This window comes from Brienomyrus brachyistius, chromosome 22 (assembly GCF_023856365.1).
Source record: "Brienomyrus brachyistius isolate T26 chromosome 22, BBRACH_0.4, whole genome shotgun sequence".
Lineage (NCBI taxonomy): Eukaryota > Metazoa > Chordata > Actinopteri > Osteoglossiformes > Mormyridae > Brienomyrus > Brienomyrus brachyistius.
In genome coordinates, this window is record NC_064554.1 from 5,576,940 (window position 1) to 5,595,324 (window position 18,385).

At 48.4% G+C, this 18,385-nt stretch overlaps 3 protein-coding genes across 9 annotated transcripts; 1 reads left to right on the forward strand and 2 right to left on the reverse strand.

Annotated features, from left to right (window-relative positions):
* Nucleotides 1-265: 265 nt before the first annotated feature.
* sez6l2 (seizure related 6 homolog (mouse)-like 2) lies at nucleotides 266-8,701 on the reverse strand. 4 transcript variants are annotated; one of them, XM_048990808.1, is made up of 20 exons: nucleotides 8,504-8,701; nucleotides 8,229-8,361; nucleotides 7,352-7,434; nucleotides 7,076-7,246; nucleotides 6,769-6,978; nucleotides 6,453-6,592; nucleotides 6,168-6,360; nucleotides 5,424-5,609; nucleotides 5,004-5,187; nucleotides 4,414-4,577; nucleotides 3,951-4,145; nucleotides 3,717-3,855; nucleotides 3,356-3,552; nucleotides 3,057-3,251; nucleotides 2,669-2,863; nucleotides 2,254-2,445; nucleotides 2,106-2,144; nucleotides 1,861-1,993; nucleotides 1,658-1,769; nucleotides 266-1,520 (listed from the first exon to the last, which is right to left on the reverse strand). In XM_048990808.1, exons 3-20 carry the CDS (start codon nucleotides 7,407-7,409, stop codon nucleotides 1,491-1,493), a joined length of 2,733 nt encoding a protein of 910 aa, XP_048846765.1. In that variant the 5' UTR covers nucleotides 7,410-7,434; nucleotides 8,229-8,361; nucleotides 8,504-8,701; the 3' UTR covers nucleotides 266-1,490. The 4 variants fall into 4 exon arrangements, with proteins under 4 accessions (XP_048846765.1, XP_048846767.1, XP_048846766.1 ...); XM_048990810.1 differs by having other exon boundaries at nucleotides 4,104-4,145; nucleotides 8,483-8,701; XM_048990809.1 differs by having other exon boundaries at nucleotides 1,861-1,978; nucleotides 8,483-8,701.
* On the forward strand, nucleotides 8,696-13,545 carry asphd1 (aspartate beta-hydroxylase domain containing 1). 4 transcript variants are annotated; one of them, XM_048990814.1, is made up of 6 exons: nucleotides 8,696-8,829; nucleotides 10,331-10,847; nucleotides 11,050-11,256; nucleotides 12,018-12,225; nucleotides 12,399-12,512; nucleotides 12,878-13,545. In XM_048990814.1, the coding sequence occupies exons 2-6, from the start codon at nucleotides 10,359-10,361 to the stop codon at nucleotides 12,985-12,987; spliced, it is 1,128 nt and encodes a 375-aa protein (XP_048846771.1). In that variant the 5' UTR covers nucleotides 8,696-8,829; nucleotides 10,331-10,358; the 3' UTR covers nucleotides 12,988-13,545. The 4 variants fall into 4 exon arrangements, with proteins under 4 accessions (XP_048846771.1, XP_048846770.1, XP_048846769.1 ...); XM_048990813.1 differs by having other exon boundaries at nucleotides 8,754-8,893; XM_048990812.1 differs by lacking the exon at nucleotides 8,696-8,829 and adding an exon at nucleotides 8,941-9,058.
* A 1,480-nt stretch (nucleotides 13,546-15,025) lies between these two features.
* Nucleotides 15,026-18,251, reverse strand: LOC125717657 (phosphatidylinositol transfer protein beta isoform-like). The gene is made up of 11 exons (XM_048990819.1): nucleotides 18,069-18,251; nucleotides 17,675-17,705; nucleotides 17,421-17,566; nucleotides 17,178-17,269; nucleotides 17,058-17,065; nucleotides 16,888-16,962; nucleotides 16,720-16,803; nucleotides 16,535-16,612; nucleotides 16,259-16,366; nucleotides 16,046-16,168; nucleotides 15,026-15,796 (listed from the first exon to the last, which is right to left on the reverse strand). The coding sequence occupies exons 1-11, from the start codon at nucleotides 18,086-18,088 to the stop codon at nucleotides 15,749-15,751; spliced, it is 813 nt and encodes a 270-aa protein (XP_048846776.1). The 5' UTR covers nucleotides 18,089-18,251; the 3' UTR covers nucleotides 15,026-15,748.
* Nucleotides 18,252-18,385: the final 134 nt, after the last annotated feature.

Below are 18,385 nucleotides of genomic sequence, written 5' to 3' on the forward strand. Positions count from 1 at the left end.
TCCACGACCAATTGCTTATATGTGTTTGCCTTCTTTTTACTCAATAATAACTTTAATCACCCAGCATAACTTCGTAGGGCTGCGTATCGACGCGAGTGTGTTATTCTAACAGCATAAATAATTCCAGCTGGCATTGGTAGTGAACCTCATATTATTCTAATTTGTACATCCAAACGAGCCAGAGGAGCCACATGTCATCCGCTTTGTTTGCAATATTTATGCTCTTAATTGCAGCGGCCTGTCAGTACACAATTACACACTGCAATTTTCACCATCCAACAGATTTTTTTAATTTCATCTTAAATTTCAACAAATTCATAAACAGTTGTCATTGATGATTAAAAACGACAATAAATAATAACAATAATACAATGACAATGTTTTTTCTAAACCCGTATGCTGGTACAGTGAGAGAACCGTAACTCACTGGACGGAAAATAAACCATAATATAATAAAAAAGAATACTTTTCAGTACGGTATCACGGCAAGCAACCAGTTTTATACTTTTTTTTCAACATGTGCATATACAACAACACCAATAGCATAATAACAATAATAATAATAATTGTAATTATATGATTTAGCAGAAGCAACAGAGTATACAATCATTGCGTGCTTTAAAAGTGAAAACATTCTGGCACTTCCTCTTCATCCAATTTCACAAAAGTGATCACATTCTTCCACTCTGCTTTTCATTCCTTTTTCCAAAATTAAGATCGAGCAGAATATTTTTTAAGGAACTGCTATAAACAAAATGCATCATTGTCTTTGTATTTTACAGTTCATGGAGAAACTACTATGGCTACAAACGTGAAATGTGCGGTGACATCACATTAATGGGATTTTGGCACGTGTTACATATGCATTTAAGCCCCGATATTTAATCAAAATATTTACATTCATTTTGTTCCTGCGTTCGTGTGGCAACCTTCCTGCCTGTCTGTGCCTATCGCAGGATCCAGCTGTACTGCTACTTCCATGTTTTTCCTCACCGCTTTTTGTCAGTTTCATCCCCCTCTCTCTCTAAGGCACCAGTCCTAATTATAGATTGGAAGTCTGACACTGAAAACAACAGTGCTGGGAGACTGTTATGTACAGGACAGCAAGAAACATGATGCTCAGGGGCAAAGAGACCGTAAGATACACATTCATATGATGAGACAGATGGAGCACAGACTGAGGGACGGGGAGGTACATGGAGTGGGGCAAAGGCAGGGAGGCGGGGCATAGACAGGGAGGCGGGGCAGAGGCAGGGAGGCGGGGCATAGACAGGGAGGCGGGGCATAGACAGGGAGGCGGGGCAGAGGCAGGGAGGCGGGGCATAGACAGGGAGGCGGGGCAGAGACAGGGAGGCGGGGCAGAGACAGGGAGGCGTGGCGATGCGTGTGACGAAGGTAGTGGGCATGAAGAGATCAAAAGTGCTCCCCTCTCTTTTTAGTTCAGGCTTCACCCCTCCAGCTCGCTCCAGTCATTTCTGTGTTTTATGTTTTCAGATGGACACTTCGTACTCGCGTGTGTCCTGGAGAAACCAAAAAGAAGAGGGTGAGCAGAACGAACACAGGGGTTGTGCCCACTGTTAGTGGGATGGGCGGGTGGGGGGGGGCTGAGGGGGGTGAGCAAAATGAATGGGGGTTCCCCAATAGGAGCGTGTCTTACCCCAGCCTCATACAGAGGGTTGTTAAAATCCGACTCAACCGTGATGGGGCTGTAGGAGTGGGTATGTGACAGAGATTTCCAAAACATTGGCTTCCACTGGAACCTACACATGCTGAGGACACAGCGATGGGACGTAAATACAACATCCGTGCTGAAATAGTGTTGGATAAGGAGCATCTCAGGCCCGCAGGACTTCAACTTACTTGGTGTAATACATGTAGATTCCGCCGATCAGGAAGATGACCAAGATGATTGGCAGGAAGATCGCCAAGGCGATGTTCTCACCATCCATCTGGTGTGATGGGTCAGTGGTCCTGGATACTACATTGGAATACCCTGTTTATTGTTCATATTTCTAAGTAATAATAGTGGTACTTTTTGCAGGGAGACTTTAATAAAACTATTATGTTTTATTAATCTACAGCAATATGTGGACAGAGATTATTACCTTCAAGCTTGTGGTCATCTAAAAGTTCCTCATAAGCCACTATGAAAAAGAAAGACAAAGAGGTCCATGTTAACACAACACACCCAGCAGACACTGTAATGAGTGGAAACTCTATGGGTGCCGATCATGTCAGTGACGTCCTGCTCACCTTTGCAGAAAGGTGGCGGGCTGCTCCACTGCGACGGGTGACCAGGGATGCAACTGATGGTGACCTCACCAATCAGCTCGTAACCTTCATAGCAGAAGAAGCGCAGTGACTCCCCCGCCTGATAGCTGTGCTTGTACAGAGTCTGGTAGCCGTTATCGGGCACGCCTGGGTTTGGACACGGGTCGTACTTCACTACAGAAGCAGGGGACAGAGATGGAGAGAATGGAAGGGAGAGCAAGTCAGAGGACCGCACGACTCTGTTGGGGCCCAAGATGGATGCATTACATCACCCTGGGGGCCTGAGAAGGTGGATTACATCAACCTGACTGAGGCACATCTACAGACTAGAGACGCAGAGCAAACAGGGTACAATGGCAGGTGTAACGGCCTAACCCTGTACCCAACCCACACTTACAGACACACTTTGGGCTTCTGTCGCTCCACTTGGGGGTCCCAGTGTCACGACCGTGGCAGGAGATCTGAACCGGGCCCTCCAACTGGTAGCCTTGATTACATGAGAAGCGCACGACCGTCCCGACGGCAAAGCCAGGTTCGGGGCGTACGGAGCGGGCCCCATTCACTATCTCCCCTGGATCTGAGCATTGCTGGGCTGTGTATGTGGGGAGGGGGCAGTGAATCAGCCAATCACAATACACCTCCATGTAAAGCAGAGATATCAGGTGCATATATATACTCAAGCCAGAAGGACAACTATTTACTTCTGCTACCGCAGTTTTATCAGCTAAAGTCCCGTACAGGGGATCCATCATGGTGTGTTTTAATATGCAACCTCAGTAGCTTACCTTTCTGACAGGTAGGCGGGCTGTTACTCCAGGAGAGATCCCATTGGCAGGTGATTATGTCAGAACCAATTATGTCATACCCAGGCTGACACTGATAGGTCAGCACACTGCCCCTCACCATAGATGGGTGGGAGAAGCTTCTCCACCCAAATTCAATTGGAGGGAGGACAGGACATGTGTCATTACGCTCCACCTCTAATTGATAGAAATGATACAAGATTATTGTGATACCATGTTGTTGTTTATAGGTGTGTTATACATAGATTTCACAATGGTTGTCACTGGTTTTCAGCACTTACCTCGATAGTGAATGAGGAATCCTTGGCTGAGGATGAAGGTGGAATCGTCAGGGTCACTCTGGAACTGAACCATGACATCTGACCCCCCTGACATAACTTGAAAACGCTCCCGTGATCCCAGGTACTGGCCAATCACATGCGAGGTGAGGTCATGACCATCAAATATAGTGAGGACATCATTGTGGCGAATATTTAAGCTTGAAGGGGAATAGAAAGTGTTTCATGAATTCGCAAGACAATAAATGCATAATACAGGCAGCAAGTTATACATCGTATAATACACAGTAAAAGGGCGTTTATCTAGAATTTTTAGTCAGTGTTACCAGATGATAAAAGTTTTATATTCTTTCCTGACACTCACATCTGGATGTCGAGTTCAATCCGTTTGTCCTCGTTGACGTGTATTTGCCACACGCAGTCCTGCCCCTTGGCGTAGCTCTGTGGCCAGTCAGGAGAGAGCACCGTGCCCATGGGCTCTGTCAGCTCCCCCCCGCAGAGTGCTGAAACGAGGAAGGGACAGAGTAAGACCGGCACATGCATCTCGGAGGCGAGCCGGGGGGGCAAGGGGTGCGGGCGGCGTGGGCGACACAGGCACCTCGGCACAGCGGCTCGCTCTCATTCCAGTGGGGGTCACTGGGGTCCACGCACTCGATGACCCCCGGGCCCTGTTCCAGGGCAAACCCAGGCGAGCATGAGAAGGTAACGACTGTACCCAGCGGGAAGGTGATGTCACTGCTGCTGAAGTTACCGTGAGGTAGGTAGGGTTCGTAGCAGTGCTCCCCGTCGAAAGCTGGGGGGCAGAAAGGAGAGTGAGGCCGAGCAGCCTGGGGGAAGAGGCCTGGGGGGGGGGGGGTAGGGTTAGGGGTAGGGGCCCTAGATGCTTAAATACTGCATTTTACATTCTCCTAGCATGAATGTATTGTGTTTCTGTTCCATGGAGATGTTTCCATGGCGGGAACATTCAGGAAACATTCCCAGAAAAAAAAGGCTTTTCAGGTGATGGAATAACAGCTTCAGAGCACGAGGGGGGAGGGGGGGGGTTGTGGGCCTCCCCTCACCCTCGTAACGCAGCGCCAGCAGCAGCGGGATGCTGGAAGAGTCGGCGGTCAGCTCCAGGTAGAGTGCGGAACCCTCACTGACGATGCCGCGCTCGGGGACATCGTCCAGGTCCGAGTCAAACTGCACCGGGGACAACGAACTGTTCCCTCCCCGCACAATCAGCCTGGGGGGCAAGGAGAAGTGGGTGGGGGCGTAAGCTGGATACTGAGCTTTAATTACACCATCAGCAGAGTGAAACACACTCTGGCCATTTTCAAGATCACATGTTTTATGCCTTTAGAAGCAAAAAAAGTAGTGGGAAATTAAAAGTGTTTGTTTCAGTTAATCAGCAGTTACTGCATCATTAAAGCATGTTTGTATAAATCTTGGCTTTTTAGCTGGTGCCACATGGACCCCTGTTTATACCGTCTATGAAACAAAAATACTGTTATTTTTATACTGTTCAGCTGATGACGCATTTACTTGAGACCAAATCAAACACAAGTGAAAAATTACAGTCCTCTACTCAAGAAAAAAATAACAAAATAATTACAAGTTAAATTGGCAATAGCAGCAACAAGGTACTGAAAACATTTTAATGGAGACCCACCGATCATCGTCCTCATCCAGCGCCATCCTCTCAAAGTGGAGGTGGAGCCTATGCCCCTCCCTGGCTTCAATCAGCCAATGACAGCTCAGGTTGTTGGTGGTGCTATGGTTACTGGCAGAGGGGGGTGCAGGGGAGAGGATTCGGCCCACGGTGGCATTTCTGATCCATCCTCCGCACGATACAGCTGGGGCAGTGACAGACTGGTCAATAATGTAATACTTGTGTTTTAGCATATGAAAGGTTGCGCTATTAATTTTTCAACAATATAGGTGGATTCAAAAAGAATGACTGCAGAATTTTTGAGTGCAGAGAAGGTCTATACCCTTGGAAAAGATTATAGCCACTCGGCTGAGCAAAACCATGGCAACGAAGTATCACTGGAAATGGTGAGAAACTAAGAGGAGGAAGAGAGCCACTAACCAACACATTGTGGTTCTGTGGAGCTCCAGTGAGGCCGTGTAGAGTTTAGGCAGGTGGCCACTTCATGACCTCTGACCTGGAAGCCAGGGTCACAGTGGAAGTGGGCCTGACCTCCAGGATGAAGATCTGTCACTGTTACACCGCCTCCCTCAGGAGAGCGAGGGAATGAACAGGACAGGAGGAAAGCTAAGAGTGGGGGCGAAAAAAAGAGATTGCATTCTGTCTGATATTGCTGAATTATACTACGCAAATGCAAACAGTGCCTGGTTCTCTATACTGGACAGACATGATAGGCCTGAACTCAGCCTGTAGATGGATGTGACATAACTGGGTTACAGGACAGACATGATAGGCCTGAACTCAGCCTGTAGAGGGATGTGACATAACTGGGTTACAGGACAAACATGATAGGCCTGAACTCAGCCTGTAGATGGATGTGACATAACTGGGTTACAGGACAGACATGATAGGCCTGAACTCAGCCTGTAGATGGATGTGACATAACTGGGTTACAGGACAGACATGATAGGCCTGAACTCAGCCTGTAGATGGATGTTACATAACAGGGTTACAGGTCATAAACTCCATGACCTGCTCTCCATGATCTCTCAGGTGTAAATAATACTCTAGACAAGCTAATATCTCCAATAAGGCCGGGTGGGGGGGGGGGGGGGAACAGAGATAAACATCACCTAAGCAACAACACTAATCGAATGCACATCCTGCATAAAAGGATAACAGTACCTTGATAATGCAGGCTGAAGACACCATGGTTGGTTGGCTGGAGGCTGCGGTAGTAAACTTGCACCTGGTTGGTTGAGCTGCGTATCACCTGACCCTCACTCATCAGTGTCTCATTGGCCAGGAGCTCCGGACCATCACCACCCAATCCAAGTATGGTCAGGGATTCCTCTTTAGAGAGATTCACCTTCTTGACCTTAGGGCAGAAGACAGGGGAATCTGAGCACCTACAAAGTCCAGACCTAGCAGTATTGCGGACACCAGGCCGGTCAGGCAGGACCACTGTACCTGGATCTCCACCCCGTAGCCACGGTAAACGGTGATGGTATAGGTGCATTCCAGTGGGGCGTACACAGGAGAGGAAGAAGAGTGTATATCTGGGGACTCCACAATTCCTTCCATCTCTGACAGACTGGCATTGCACTGCACTGAGGAAAAAAAATAAGGGCATGTGGTAGGTTGTGGGTCAAGGGTAGATCAGAGACGAGCTGAAGCTGAGGGAGGTGAGCCTGAATTACGGCACAGAAGCACACAGTAAAAGCACTCTGCCTGAGGTCACCTCTGGCCCAGATGCTACATATCTGAGAAACGGAACAATGTGTACCAGGCGTGTGCACCGTCGTTATGGTTGTCGTGGTAATTAGAGTCGTCGTGGTTTCCTCCTCCGAGGGTGATGATGTAACAGCGCTCCACGCACGGGGCTGGCCAGCTGACGATGTGGCAGCCGTGGTGAGAACTCCCGGTGACATCATGGTGGATGAGGGCCCTGATTGGTGGACAGGAGGCACAGCCTGCGTGGGATTGGTGGTTGTTCCTGGTTTTAAAGGGAAGACGATGCCATACTGAGTTTGGCTGAACCAATACAAAAGACTGACTGGGATTATAAGTGCTAACATGCGCCTGCCTCTCACCGGCAGAACTCAGGGTTCGCCCAAGATGCTCTTTGCTGAGAAGAGCTGCATGGATAAGGTCTCCAAGCGACTGCGGCGTCGATGTTGGCTGGCGAGGAGGCCATCTCCGTGAGGGGCCAGCACTTTCGCCAATGACATCATCCCCCGGCTCACCTGGCGTGGCGGTCTGACCTGAGGATGTGGATGAGGTTAGCCATTTAGCATGGAAACTGCGACTGCATCAGACTGAGGCATCGGAAATGAGCAAGAGGGAGCACAGAAACACAGGCTAGTTACCTGAGGACAGGTGGAGTAAGGTGACAGACAGTGTCACAGCAAGAACTGTGGACACCATGGTTTAAGGTGAGAGAGACTGCTACCTAAGAGGGGAAAGAAGATGATGTAAGAGGGCGAGCAAGGAGACAGATGAGAGAGACACGGGGGGCAGTGACAGGAGACAGAACCTGAAACGGGGAAACAGAAAATATCACATGACCTCTTGTTGGATCCTTAACCGGCGAAGTAATTAACGTCAGGGTCCTGCCTCAGTTTCACACTTTGCATTTACACGTATTTTAAACACTGTGCGCTAGCAGCATGGCTGCCCCCTAACCCATGTTTGCCGAGTTTAACGTACGAATCACTGATGAACTACCTTAAAACGAAAAGAATTAATGACGTTACCTCGCATCATATACCTGTTTGGATTTTTGTACACAAACGAGATATAATGTTATAATAATAACGATAACTTCTAATCATAATGATAATAACAACAACAATGATATTGTATTGCATGACAATAATAAAGCAATCACAAGAAAAGCGATGGCATTAAGAAAGGAACATCGGCACACGCATGTACACAAACAGACTAACGCCGTGGCCCGAGTGCGCCAGTCCTTTTCATTAGCCTTCCTACATCTATACCCCCGTCCGTCCGCTTTGCGTTTTCCGCTTTTCCTTGCCGATTTCTTCCCCTCGGCCACCACCAGCTCACTCCCCCTGTACCCACAGAGACCTGGCGCCTCAACATAAATATGGTGCAAAAATATGCATTGACATCCACCGGGAACCTCATCGCTCTGACGATAAAAAAGAAGCGTTTAGACACGCAGTTTCAAGCACGAAATTACCGTATAAGAGGAATTGGGGATAGAGCGCTATTACGTACCTGTACGAACCGCCAACCCCCCCCTCTCTCTCTGCTTATAATCCGCCCGTTAAATGGATTTTCCGTCCTTTAAAGCCGGCTGTTTTTTATGGCTCCTCTCCCTTTTCGGCCACCTTTGCCCCTCGGCTCCGCACTAACATGGGGGGGGGGGGGGGGGAGAGAGAGAGAGAGAGAGAGAGAGAGCACCGCACGTAATTATGTATCCGCGCCGCCTTTGTGCCCTGGAATGTCGTCCGGTCCGCGAGCCGCCCCACCGATCACGACGCAGCTCACACCGGCAGATGCGTCCGTTCGTCCGTCGCCCGGCCGCCGCCTCTGACCATCCGTCTTTCCGTCCAGCCGTGTCTCTAGGCCCCGGAGCGCACGGCCAGGTGGGTGGAACAAGTGTAGCTTGCGGCTTCTTTTCGTATGCCTGACGCGTCCACTGTCAATATGTGCGAGCTTAGAGAATGTGTGTCTTCTGCGCAGGGACTAAGGCTCGGTGGCGCCACCCGGCGGCCGCACGGGCGCACTGCACAGCGCCACACCGTGGAGTCTGCGAGCTGCCGCTCGGCACCGAGAGCTGTCCAATACCGCGGTGCTGAAATACGTTCCTCCAGAGGTATGCTGCCAGGGGCACCGCTCGCCGGCCATCAGCGCACAGAATAACGAGAACGGATACACAGGTAAGGGATGACACGCGCGTTATCACCCCAACAACGAGGAACTTCGGGATTTTCCGTAAGCGGGGGGCTCGCACTCGGGGTACTCCGGAAACACCGAATGCGGAACAGATACGTGAGTCGCAGAGGCGCAATCCACACGCAGGCACAGAAAAGCGGAAAACAGTGGTAAGGGTAACATTTTAATCATATACGTTCATGTGTACCTGCAACAAAAACATACAAAAAGGAGACCCAGCGAACGCAAAGGAAGGAAGATAAATGGCGTCACTCCCGTTTTCAGCCCGTATGTTCACATGATAATTTCCGTGTTTGTGTGTCTCTAACTCTCTCCATCACTCTTCCTCTCCATCACGTTTGGCGAAATCGACAGTTTTTACCCCTCATACGCGCATAATTTGCGGAAACAAATAATGCTTTTTGCGTACTTGTTTCGAGAAACAAAATTTTGAAAAGTCAAAAGTAAATACACGTATTTAACGTAAGTCAGAAAATAAGATTTAGTGGTGTCTGTAGTTGATCCTGCCTGTTTGATCCCGAATCTGGTATAATTTGGTCTTGTTTGAGGCACTTACTGTTAATCTGAATGAAATGAATGAAACAGGTATTAAGAAATAATGATAAGTAGAAATTAAGGAAGTGATTGCAGAAGCTGTGCGCCAAATGAGATGCCCATTTCATGTTTGATACAGAATACAGTACATTGTAGAGGATTGATACGCAGGAGTGTTCCTGTTATTGACAGTGTACTTACGTCATGGTTCGCTCTAATCTGAGGTGACAAATCAGTTGTTTGAGAACAATGATTAATTTCTTTTTATTTCAGTGGTAAGAGCATAAATTCTCAAATCTTTCACACTCCCTAATACGTGGGCGGGAGCAATTTTAGGATGTGGGGGGCTCAGCGTCCAGAAATACATGAGGAAATCGTTAAATGTATTTAGAATGCTAATTTTTTTCAGGAGGGTGAGACAAACAATAGGGCGGTGAAATCCCCCCTAATAGTCTCTGTGCTCCCTAACTGACTCATGATGATGCTTCCATCTCTGTGCTCCCGAGTGAATTGTGATGATCCCTCAGTCTCTGTGCTTGCTAAGTGAATTGTGATGATCCCTCAGTCTCTGTGCTTGCTAAGTGAATTGTGATGATCCCTCAGTCTCCGTTCTCCCTAAGTAAATTGCAATGATCTCTCAGTCTCTGCTCCTTAAATAAATTGTGATGATCCCTCAGTCTCTGTGCTTGCTAAGTGAATTGTGATGATCCCTCAGTCTCTGTGCTTGCTAAGTGAATTGTGATGATCCCTCAGTCTCTGTTCTCCCTAAGTGAAATGTGATGATCCCTCATTCTCTGTGTGCTCTGATGAGTGAATCCTGATGATGCCTCAGTCTCTGTGCTCTCTACGTGAATGGTTGGCCCTGACGTCCTATGTCTCTCCCCCAGCCCACCAGCTCTGCCCTCTGATCCCAGAATGCATTGGACGCTGGAGCTCCTACCTCTGCCCCCTTGCCCTGAGCTTGGGACCCAGCCTTTTAGTGGGATACTGTGGACTCTGCTGGTGCTCTTTCTCTGGTACTGCTATCGGGTGGGCTCTGACCCCCCTGTGGCAGGCAGGAGCCATCCAGGAAAACTGAAGTCCAGCTCTGTTCGCTCTAGCCGGACACCTCGATCCCCTGGGGGCTCAGCTGGTGGCGCCAGGGCAGGCAGCCAAGCGGGGATGTCTAAAGCCTCTGGGACCAGCGGCTCCCCCTGCATCACCATGGAACTAGGAGAAGAGGAGGAAGAGGAGGATGCTGAGATGGGGCATCGTCGTGGTTACCTCACACCTGTGCTGAGTCACACACTCTTCCCTGCTCAAGCTCCACCTGCCAGTAAAAAGCTGTATGGCGCCCTGCAGGAGTATGCGAAACGTTACAGCTGGGCAGGCATGGGAAGGATTCACAAAGGACTGAGGGACCAGGCCAGTATCTTACACCTTGGAGTTAACTAGCTAACAGACAGTGTTTGACACGTTTGCTAAGAAGACATTTTGATATTTATCTTTAATGTAATTCCTGGAGTTTAGCGGCTTGGTCTGTCTGTCTCTATGTCTGTCTGTCTCTCTGTCTGTCTGTCTCTCTCTCTCATTGTGCCTCTCCCCCATTTCTCTCCCTTTCCTGCAGGCTCAGCTTAGCGATCGCTCATCTATCCAGAAGCCCCATCTCTTTTATCTCCCCGATGTTCCCAGCATCCCTTTCTATCCACGTGATGCCCACCGGCACGACATCGAGGTCCTAGAGGCCAACTATCCCATCATCCTCACGGAGTTCCAGGCAGTGTATCAGCGGGGTGTGGACACCAAGTTGGGATGGACCTATGTAGGGCCAAAGGTACTTGGCAACACATGACAGTCCCGCGTGTCGCATGCCTGTCTCATGTGTGCCTTCCCATGTCTCAAATTCCAGTGAAAGATGCATGCAAACATCACTGTCTGAATTCAACACCTAGGAGGAAATTGTATTTGTCTGTTTACCTGTAACAGGGTAGGGGAATGACAGTTGCACCTGTTTGTCAGGCTACATATTAATTCTCATTCATGAGCATTGGGCATGCAGACAATAATAGTCTTGGCCAAACATGTGCTCTAAAATAGGGCAATACAGCTGTAGGGGTATACTTCACAGCAAGTACACACACAGCCCTTAATAATCAGAAGAAATGAAATTATTATGAAATACAATACATAACTATATACAATTAATATAAGTACTGTAACACTGTCTTTTCTCCTTTTACCATGAGAAAAGAAAATATATACTGGCCATCAGCGTGCTGACCAACTGAGGACCGACTGACACTCGAACCAACAAAAAAAATAACAGGGGTGCAACCTATTGACTCAGCAATAAAATATAAAAAAATTCATTAAAAAGTAAAACACTCCTTCAACCAAACAAACAGAAATTTACGTCCCTCATCCTATAGATACAGCGACTAAATGCAGACGCCATCCTTTCCCCCTCTTGTGACACATGGACTGTTCCAAATAATGCCATCCAAGCGCGAAGAGCAGCGCCCAGTGATGGGATTCAGTCCATCCTGTTACATATCCGAATGCTAAACGCGGTTCGCTGTAACCCCCCCTTCGCAGGGGCAGGCTGTGTTCCCGCTGTACAACGCCGGTGTCTGTGTGGTGAGGAACTGCCGCTCCTGCCCCCACAGCTACCGCACCCTCCTCTCCCTCCGCACATTCATCGGCAGCAACTCGCTGGGCGCCGCCGGCTTCTGGATCCTGCGACCTGGTGCCGTGCTGGGGGGGGGCTACGGGCCCACCAACACTCGGCTGCGTTGCCATCTGGGTGAGAGATTGGGGGGGGGGGGGGGGGCGTTCTCACATGATAGGATGGGGTGTTAATGCAGGCAGACACAGGGCTGTGTCATATTGCTGTAGCGATACAGACAGTCAGTGATGTAAAAAATCGGTGGAAAGTAAAACCTCAGCATTCTCTAACCCTCCCCCCCCCACCCCCAGGGCTGCAGACTCCTCCACAGTGTGAGTTAGTGGTCGGGGGGGAGCCTCAGTGCTGGTCAGAGGGACACTGCCTCCTGGTGGACGACTCTTTCCTGCACACAGTATCACACAATGGTGAGTCACCCGGGTTTCCCATAGTGCTTTGCGGCTCTGGCGCCACTCTGCAGCCTTTCGTTTCTGGTTTTATCATATTTTTATCTGAGTTTGTTTAGATCGGTCACGATTAACCATAATATGTCACAGAGCATGGCAGTGTAAAAATTCAAAGTAAAAGAAATCAACTGCAAGATAAACACAGATTCAGCAATGATCTTTGAAATAGAATCGATGTAACCAAATGCACCAGAACCTCAAAATTTTGCTGTGAAGGTTGAGTGTCATCAAAACAGTGGGACTGGTTTTTAATACTGGGGATATGTTAATTTTATTTACACGTGGCACATTACCTACATTACCATTACTGATATCTCCAACTGCAGGTGGAGCGGAAGATGGACCAAGAGTGATATTCAGCGTGGACCTGTGGCATCCAAACATTGCTGCAGCTGAAAGACAAGCCTTGGACTACATATTCTCGCCTGAGAAATAAACTACAACTCCCAGAGTGCTCTGTTTTTACTGCCCATTCCTTAATTAAGAGGAAGAGGTATTTTGTGATATACTGTGCTGTTACACAAACATTGTAACCTTTGGGGCAGACAAAAGCCTGCTGTCTAAGGTGTTCTGGACTATGAGATTCTCGGGGTTTGCAAAGTTTAACTTCAGAATCTGTCTGATATATCTCTGTACAAGACACTATGGACTCTGAATATAGCACCTCCTTAAAACTGTGAAGTAGAACAAGGTGCATTCCTACCTGAGTGAACACGTTGTCTGCACCTTTCCTCCTGGTTTTGTGCCTGAACAGTTTTGATGTAAGTAATTCTGAAATACTGTGACATATTCCTGAGTGCTTGTCTAAATCTGTATTCAAAACACGTCTGCTTTATGTGATTACATAAATTGTGTAAAGATGTATTTTAACACATATCTTTAAAACATATATTCACACTGAAAATACAAAATGTGTCCACTAATGCATGTATAGATGTGATGGAATGTTAATACATTGTTGATAAAAAAAAAAGAAAGATATTTTTGTGTCAAATTTTTGGCTCCAATTGCTATAATCTTTTCCTACGAATAATGGCAGATGACCATTTACAGAGCGACTGTCCGAGAAGAAGTGACAGCGGCAGTGCTCAGCGCAGAAGCGGTCAGCCGAACGCCGTAATCAGGTCCTTCCTGCAATCCCACAAGTCAGAGCATAGGTGCTCCTCTCTGGTATAGTCATGTGCTCCTACTGATCGGGGTCCTGCAGACCCCAATAAACCACGGCTGCTGACTGAGCTCCTTCACCCCAGTGCCATTACTGACCTTAATCAAGATGTCAAACATACCTTTTCACGCCCAGGTCTTTCTCCCTCTTTGCCTCATTGGTACTTACTAACAACTATATTTTTTGTCCCCCCCCCCCATTTGTTTGCAGGCTGTGCTCAGAGTTAATAATCAGTGACAACTGGTTTGCTTTTTTGCGTTCTCGAAGTGTCTAATAATATCATCGCGTAACCTGGTCCAGTCCTCATGTTCTGTGGGACTGTTTGCTTTCAACAATAGCCATGTTTACATAACTTCTATCATTTTGGATATAACCCAACCCATATTACGCCAGTACAATGATACATATAGAAGACAAAGCCTATGACTAACGTCTGATGACTTGCATTGCAGTGCCTCTCTCACTGTGTTATCACTAATAACTTTTGTTGTAGTAACTCCAAGTCAATCCCTTGACTTTGTAGTGCTTCTCTCAGTCTTATGATTAATGTCATATAACTTGTGCTGCAGTGATTGTTAGGAGTAAAAATTTGACTTGTATTGCAGCGCCTCTCACTGTCTTGTGTCGCAGTGCCTATCATTCTTATAACTAATGTCTTATAACTTGCATTGCAGTGCCTCTCTCAGTCTTATGACTGTTATAACTAGCATTGACTCTGTCTTTTGACTGTCATGACTTATGTTGCAGTGACTCTCATTATGACTAGTGTCTAACTTGCATGGCAGTGCCTCTCAGTCTTACAACTGTCTGTAGTGACTGTCTTTTGCCTGGCTTATGACTTATGTTGCAGTGCCTCTCATTATGACTAGTGTCTAACTTGCAGGACTCCAAACATCTTGGAAGGAAACCATTTGTACACCAAGCACTGTCACCAGCCACACACTCATCTGTGTCACCGCTAAATATCTTTTTTTGTTTGTATGTGGTGTTAAATAAAGTAAGTAAACGAACTTTGCAAACAAAGTTTAACTGAGTGCATGTAGGACATATGCAGGGAACATAATCCTTATGCACCTCATAGTTCCTACATACTCCTGAAATATGTAGAAAATCACTAACTGTGTGAAATGCACATTTCCACAGTACTGGTTACGAGGCTGCGATTCACCAGTGCCTTGCTGGGTTTGTGCTCTGCGACAGGCTGCAAGACCCGCCCCCCCGGTCCATGATTGGATGTATAGATACCTGCAAACGAGTGAAGATCTGGAACACCCACAACCTCAGTGCCCAGGAATCTACACAGAGCTGCTTATGCAATAGACATTTTATTCAGAAATGCTCATTTAAAACGCTGACCACTGTGCCCTGTAACACACAGATTATATCAAGTGGCCGATTCAGCTGCCATCAAACGTGTTACTGACATGCACTTTTCACCCAGCCGCCCCACTGGCCCCTCTGGCCCACCGCCTTACCGTAACTGATGGTGCAAAAAAAATAGCATAAAATGAAAAGTTCAATTGTATTTATTCAGGGTCCTTGGCTAAAAACCAAGGAACCTGGAAAAGTCCCAACACAAACACAGTCAGGGAGAGCTGGGATCCAGGCATCTCCACATCACCCTCACGTCATAACCCAAGTGAGAAGCAGCCTCACAGGCCGGCTGAATGTGCCAGGAATGTGTGGGAGGTTCTTACTGGTCGTCTTAAAAATCGCTGGCTTTCGTAGCAGCATTTAGCAAGCAAGCACTTTTCGATCATTCAGAGTGACAAATGCCTCTCTGGGGCCATGTGTGAGTATGGGCTAAGCGGGCAAAAAAAAAAAAAAAAAACATGTAAATGGACAGAGAAATACAAAGACACACGAAAAAGGATATTCAAATCCCGAACAAGGCGTGACAGCTTCCTGTGTGAAAGGACTCGGTGATGTGGCACATTCTGATTGGCCGCAGAACGGAGGGCATCGTGTGGGACTCTGAGGTAAAAATAAAGACTGAGCAAACAGTCCCATAATCCCGCCCCTTCTTCATTTTCTAATCTTCACCTGCTTTCATCCCTCTAACCGGTCCCTGGTTACGCATCTGAATGGGAGATGGGGTTTAAAAAAAAAAAAAAAAAAAAGACTATCAAAGATCTGATGCACCATCAAAATAATTAAAGCCAAAAACAATGTCATTTCATTTCATCCAGTACAATCAATTAATTTGACTAAACCAAACAACATGCACTGAATGCCTGTGGAGGGTGTTAACTATTGATATTACATTATGGGCTGCAGTAACCAAATGAAACACAAGAAGCACACCAGTGAGGCGAGTCTGAACGTGCACCTGGTCTAGCTCTCGCTGCGTCTCCTCTTCCATTCTCCTGATGTCCTCCATAGACAGGTCCACCCAGCGATCCAGCCAGCAGAAAAGCTGACGGTGAAAATTGGTGAAGAGCCTCTTCTCCTGCTGCTTGGTGATGGGAGGGGGGAGAGACACAGGCCATCAATGGGATGAATGTCGCAGCCTCAGCCTGTACTGCTCCACGGTGCACTTTACCTTGTGAATGAATTTCTCCACCCTGCCCTGCAGCCCCCACCAGCGGAAGTGAACGGTCACCAGCTTGTAGGCGGTCATGAAGGGCCAGTTACTTCCATGCAGCTCTGTCTGAACAGCACGGCACAGAGAGGGTGTCTATCCATGCATGATCTCATCTGACCTCACAAAAGCCTCAGCTGGACACGAGAGGAAAACATACTAATGGCAATAAAGGAGGTTGGGAGGTCTGGTCCCACACGGACCTGGGGAACAATGGAGGAGAGGGTATCACCTTACCTTCCAGCCCGGACCCAAGGGTCCCCTGCCAGTCTTCTCTGAGTGGAAGATGGCTGGGTCCTCATCAGCCTTGAAGTCCTGGTTCAGAAACGATGCAGAAAACTGGTCTGTGCTGATCCCAGTTCAGAGTAACGAGAATCAGCTGATCTGCACTCATCGAACCATCAGGGGGCGGGTGAACTCACCAGGTCATCCACCTGCGAGCGGTCCGCGATGTCGATGGGCACCACCTCCGTGTCTTCCCACTCCTCTGGGGTCAAGCCGTGAGGCTTCGGGGACACAGTGAGAGGAGGTCGGTGTCAGAGAAGGGGTGCTGGGGAGCAGCCAGACAGGCGAGCGACCTGCACACTCACGTTGTCCGTGGTTCCCAGGTCCGCCTTGTGCCAGGTCTCGATCTTAATGAAGAAGTCGTCTTTCATGTATTCATTCTGCAGATATATGGGTATTACGATGGTTAAGATTTAAAGCACCTTCTCTGGCAGAGGCAGCTGTACATGTTACTAAATCACATTAGGAAACTTACAGTCACAACTGCATTCCATAGGCAGGCAGCATGGGGGGGAAAGGAGAAACATATTAGCATTTTAGTTAATGAGGGACTGGATGGCAGACTGGGGCTGGAGAGGCGGGGGGGTGTACTGACTGGTGCGACAGTAGGGGTACGCGTTCCAAGCCTTTTCGTGGAAGATCAAGGCTCCTTCAGGGGCAAACATCTGGATGAAACTGGGCACCTTACTGCATGACAGCGAGACGGAAATCCGTAAATACAGACACTAGTTTTGCGTATCTAAATTTTACATTCAAGGTAGCTGCGACCAAAGCGGCTATAAGTTCAGTCACCCTGTGGTTGTAAACAGTCTGTTTGCAGCTGGATGCAGGGGCAGACCTGTGGATGTGGTAGATCTTGTGCGTGTACTGGCCCTTCTCCCCGTCCTTTTCATACGGCTCGTTGCGCAGGACCTCGATGCCTTCCCCTCCACCGGTGTTGTTCTTGCTGGCTTCGGCCACAGAGTACAGCTGGCCGACCTGATACTGGGGGAAACGGAACAACCGCACGCTCCAGTGACCGGCCTCTAATTGACGGAGCGAGGTTGAAAAAGGGGGATGATAATGGCGATGCACGGCAACGCGTCCGCTTACCTCTTCTACAGAACATGGCAGGAGCACTTGGCTGAAAAAAAAAACAAAAAAAAAAAAAACAAATTCAAACAGGCGATTTCGGCATTATTCTTATTATCATCACTAATATTAATGACCGATGGTTTCTGATGGTGACAGTATTTATTCCGGATTTTGCACAAAATGCACTACGGTTTCGCACAGTTCGATAACCACTCGGACCTTAGAAACAGATGAATATAAAGCGGCTGAGGCGGCGGCCCACGGGGGTATTAAGCCGCTTACCGGCCGGCCGGATCACGGCATCGGCGCTGCACCGACACCCAGCAGTCACCCCGAGGCTTAACACCCGGCAAGGAGCCGGCAAATACCGCGCAAGCTGCGACGGCGCCGTTAAGTACGGAGCTGTACTCACTATTCCTTAATGAGCACCATGTCGGACCGGGCAGCTCCAGCGCCGAGATCCGCTCGCCGGAAACACGGAACGTGCGCCCTCCCCCAGCGTCACGGAGCGGCGAGCGAGGGGAGGGACGGGGGCCGCAGGACCCGGTGGTGTGGGGCAAGAGGGGGTGGCCGGAGCCGGCGGTGCTCTGAGAGAGCGCTCTATAAGACCGGCCGTGTCCCATCACACCGGCGGAACTCGGAAACATACCGAGGAAGCCGCTCCCTGGCACCTCCGCCGCGTAATCACCGCCACGACTGGCTGCATTTTCCTCCGTAATTAATGAAATT

Coding starts and splice junctions, on each gene's coding strand:
- sez6l2 (XM_048990808.1), bottom strand. CDS start 7,409: ATGGTGTCCACAGTTCTTGCTGTGACACTGTCTGTCACCTTACTCCAC. Junction 6,593..6,768: donor AACGACGGTGCACACGCCTG/GTACACATTGTT, acceptor TTTTTTCCTCAG/TGCAGTGCAATGCCAGTCTG. Junction 5,610..6,167: donor CTTCAGCCTGCATTATCAAG/GTACTGTTATCC, acceptor CCCCACTCTTAG/CTTTCCTCCTGTCCTGTTCA.
- asphd1 (XM_048990812.1), top strand. CDS start 8,991: ATGCGGAACAGATACGTGAGTCGCAGAGGCGCAATCCACACGCAGGCA. Junction 9,059..10,330: donor CAGAAAAGCGGAAAACAGTG/GTAAGGGTAACA, acceptor TCTCTCCCCCAG/CCCACCAGCTCTGCCCTCTG. Junction 12,226..12,398: donor TCGGCTGCGTTGCCATCTGG/GTGAGAGATTGG, acceptor CCCCACCCCCAG/GGCTGCAGACTCCTCCACAG.
- LOC125717657 (XM_048990819.1), bottom strand. CDS start 18,088: ATGGTGCTCATTAAGGAATA. Junction 17,706..18,068: donor ATGGTGCTCATTAAGGAATA/GTGAGTACAGCT, acceptor TTTTTTTTTCAG/CCAAGTGCTCCTGCCATGTT. Junction 17,567..17,674: donor TGCCATGTTCTGTAGAAGAG/GTAAGCGGACGC, acceptor CGTTTCCCCCAG/TATCAGGTCGGCCAGCTGTA.